The sequence below is a fragment of the Prunus avium genome, chromosome 7, assembly GCF_965620075.1.
Source record: "Prunus avium chromosome 7, drPruAviu1.hap1.1, whole genome shotgun sequence".
Classification (NCBI taxonomy): Eukaryota; Viridiplantae; Streptophyta; class Magnoliopsida; order Rosales; family Rosaceae; genus Prunus; species Prunus avium.
Genome location: NC_142290.1, coordinates 6,623,829 through 6,627,758, shown reverse-complemented (window position 1 = coordinate 6,627,758; position 3,930 = coordinate 6,623,829). Strand labels below are relative to the sequence as shown.

The 3,930-nt window shown below is 36.6% G+C and overlaps 1 protein-coding gene across 1 annotated transcript; it reads right to left on the bottom strand.

Annotated features, from left to right (window-relative positions):
- Positions 1-233: 233 nt before the first annotated feature.
- On the bottom strand, positions 234-3,497 carry LOC110765906 (RmlC-type cupin). Its single transcript, XM_021969149.2, has 3 exons — positions 3,070-3,497; positions 2,546-2,670; positions 234-782 (listed from the first exon to the last, which is right to left on the bottom strand). Exons 1-3 carry the CDS (start codon positions 3,431-3,433, stop codon positions 576-578), a joined length of 696 nt encoding a protein of 231 aa, XP_021824841.2. The 5' UTR covers positions 3,434-3,497; the 3' UTR covers positions 234-575.
- Positions 3,498-3,930: the final 433 nt, after the last annotated feature.

The following is a 3,930-nucleotide window of genomic DNA, read 5'->3' as shown; positions in this document are numbered from 1 at the left end:
GCTGGTTAGGATGATGAGAGGTAGACTTAACAGCGTTAACATGGTTAAAAGTGCTGTTAAGTGGTTTGCCACGTGTCAAAAAGCTAGCAGGGAAAAAAGGGTGGCACAGGATATTTGGCAACAGGAAAATTGGACATTTTTTTCTTTTTTAATTAGAAGTAAATTGGATTTTTGTTTAAAACTTTTAAGTTCCTTAGACTAAATTTTAATGAGGTGGCATATAGAGACCAAAATACAGAAAACAGAATTCTTGCTTTTGCAGGAAACAAAGGAATGCTTGCTGAGAATACAAAGATACGGACGAAACAGTACACGTATTCAAAATGCCTAAGAAAATATGTTCCATAGTCTATTTGTAATCTTGCAATGCCCCAGCACTGCCAATCACATGCTAAAAAAGAAAACACATATATACATAGAAGCTAAGAAACTCTTGTTAGATAGTCTATATGTACTCTGCCAATGCCCTAGTCTTGTAAATTGCAAGCTAGGAGAGAGAGAAAGACAACGATTTTTCATGTTAGACTCCAAGTTACTGAATAAGTCGCTTGGATGGACTAATATAAAAAAATTACTCACAGATTTTTCCAGACATTAAAATCTGTACTTGAGCTGTTATAATTTATGATGCTGTCTTGGCATCCTATAAAGTATGAACTCCGTACTGGATCTATATTTATTAAAGCATGGGCAGTTCCGCTTGGGCTACCTGCAACAGCAACCTCATCTGCACCAATGGTCACTTCAGCATAACCACTGCCATCCACCTGGTGGTTCTCCAGCTTCAAATAGTTCACAACTAAAAGAGTAAGTAAAAATATAACAAGATTATGAAGTCAAACACTACAACGAGACATTTAAATTTATGTCATTATACCTATATCGTATTCATCTGAATTACATATCATCCTCAATTGTAACAACAGACACCTAAACGTCGTCGCCTTACCAACTAGTTCCAAATTACCTAATGGATGCACGTTAGAATGCAGTCGTTTTAATAACTATTGTAGGACCATTGACACAATTTAATTGTTGACAGCAGAAAGGGCCATAACATCAGGCAATTTCAATTTGTATGTGCCATAAAAATACAAGCAACCTTGGAAAAAAAGGAAATAAAATCTGGTGATGAGAACTTGCACTCAGTGATGAAAATTTTGACATATCCAGTCCGATATTATGCGGATATGTCAAAAGTTGCCAACACAGACATTGGGAGCAGAAGGTTTCTTCCTGCAACATTTCAATGAAATTCTCCATATTGGGCTGAAACAGAGCAAGAATTGGAAATTGGTAGAAATATCTTTGACATCTGTGAAAATATCCAAGGCATTTCCACTGGATCTCACTGATATTGTACAAAGGACAAGATTGATGACATTTTGACAGAAGAATGGTGCCCTACTACCATCCAGAACTTCCTATCCAGCTACTACCCAGAATATTTCAGAAATTAGCCATGGCTGTGCCTAGCCAGTGGAGATGACGTGTGAAAATAAAATCCTTGTGGTGAAGATTATTTCATATCAGTTTAATTAACTAAATGAATGAGTTTTGAGAAAGAAAAGTATAGCCTTATAAACAAGTTGGTAGTAGAATGGTCAGGATATTTAGGTCATTCTAAATTAAGTTATCTTCTATATAAAAAGATGAATTAATGAACTTACATAGAAAGTTCATTCTTGTGCATTTCTAGTGAATCCTTTGTTTATAGGCAGGCTAATGCGTTTTTACTAAAATAAGATATAAGGGAATTCTTTTAGCATAAATTTAGATGAACCTAAAGGCTTTCTTTTCCCCAAAAATACTTCAGAGTTAAGGATCTACATTTCTCAACCCTTGAGTTCAAATCCAACTACAAGATTATTTTATTTGATTTCATAAACAAAATCATCTATGCAATTTCATAAACAAAATAAGTTGAAATATGGAACTTTTCAACATAATGTGGCATCCTTGTTTGCCCTTCTTGGCCAGTTGTGATTTGTGCCTATGCGCTGCTATATGTTTTTAAAGTCTTGCTAAATAGCCAGTTTGATGTCCAAACAGCAGAGTTCCATGAGGTGGTCAGACATAGAACATGTATAAAAACCCTTCGCAGAAAATGAACATAAGGTCCTACAAACTTTCAGGCAGAGACGGGCAAAAGTATTCATGTAATGAAACCATGCATTTGGGTTTAAAACTGGAGTGAGTTCCCTTCAGTTTTCTTATCATAAACATCTAAATTACTCAGAACCTAAATTTAATTTCCAACATAAATAAGTTTTGAACTGATATCAGATACAAAATAAGGCAAACAGCTCGAACATCTACAAACAGAACGGAAGTTATATCAAAGTTTTCATATTTTCATTGTTTCATGCATGCAATTCTCCTCTATCAATTTGGAACTTTTCAACTCAATGAACAATCTTGTAGAAAAATTATATTGATTGCCACAATGAATACATCCAGAATAGATGATCTAGTCATTTAGTATACTGCAAAAAAAAGGGTAAAATTTTATAACATTTATGCTTCTATGGAACTGAGAGCTTACCCTAAACTTGGTTTCAGCACCCCATATGACAAATGTTTCATTACAAGTATGGTGCCTGTGATTTCCCCTCAAACCACCAGGTTGGATTTCTCCAAGATGAATTGAAACACAGCTTACAGCTCCACCTGTAAACAAACACAATCATTTCCTCAACTACCAGCAAATGCATTTTGTATCAGGGATCAGATTTGAGTTGGAAATCCAAATCCAAAGGAAACCCAATAAAATCCTACAACTTCACAAGAATTTAAATTCAATCTTTACACAACCAACAGGCTATAGAATCAATGTCATACAGTGCAAGAAAAAGCAGCCAAATGGGTTGAAATCAAAATACTATTTCATGACAATGCAATGGAAAAGGATGCATTTTGATGCAAACAAACAATACAAAAAATTTAAAATTATTTCACCCATCAAATCTCTCTCTCACTATTCAAAGAGAATCCCATCAATTACCTTTCAAATTAGGAAAAAAGAAAAGCAACCAAAAAAGGAAAACAAGAAAGAGAAAGGGGGTGTGCCTGAAATGCCAGAATCAAGGGCAAGGGAGATGGGGTCGAGCAGCCATCCCCTCTTGTCTTTTGCAATCCGAGAAGGAAACCCAGAGCTGAACCTAATGAGATTGGCGCTGGAATCACTCAATTGGCTCCATTTTTTATGGGTGAGGCGATTGTCTTTGTCTTTAGAAATATGGGAAGGAGCAGAGGAGAGGTAGGAGGAGTGTTGGAGTCTGAGAGAGACCCATGTGAGCAAAAGGAAGATGGAGAGCAGAAAAGGGAAGGCATGCGGCTTCTTCAGAAAGTGGACTAGTGCTGAGGAGAATTGGATGCTTTGGCTGTGGAATGGGTTCTCTAAGCTCTGGCTGTTCCTTCGAGGGTTTGCCATCACATTCTCTCTCCCCTGTCTCTTCGCATTTCACTTCACATTGTGTCCGTATATTTGGAATTTGTGATTTTATTAAGGATTAACATCAAAAGACCCCTCTAGGTTTGGAGTCATTCTCAATATGGACTCTGAGGTATCAATTTCATCAATTTACACCTTAATGTTTTCAAACTTGTTCAATTTAAATCCTTTGTTAAGTTGACCGTTTGATTAGACGTTAACTGATGATGTGTCACTGTAGGACCTACCTATTTACTAATCCATTAAAAATAAATAAATAAATAAATAAACTTAAAAAAACCCAGCACCTCCCCTGCCCAACAACCCAACGTCCTTTGGTTCACACACCCCCTCTCGCCGATGAAAGTTTCGTCGACCATGTTCTTGAAGGCCATGGCTGCTAACCCGTTGAGCTAGAACTTCCAGATCTCGTTGGGGGCTTAAGATTGGAGAAACATATATTCAAGAAACTGGTGCAGGCAAATGGAAAAATAAGA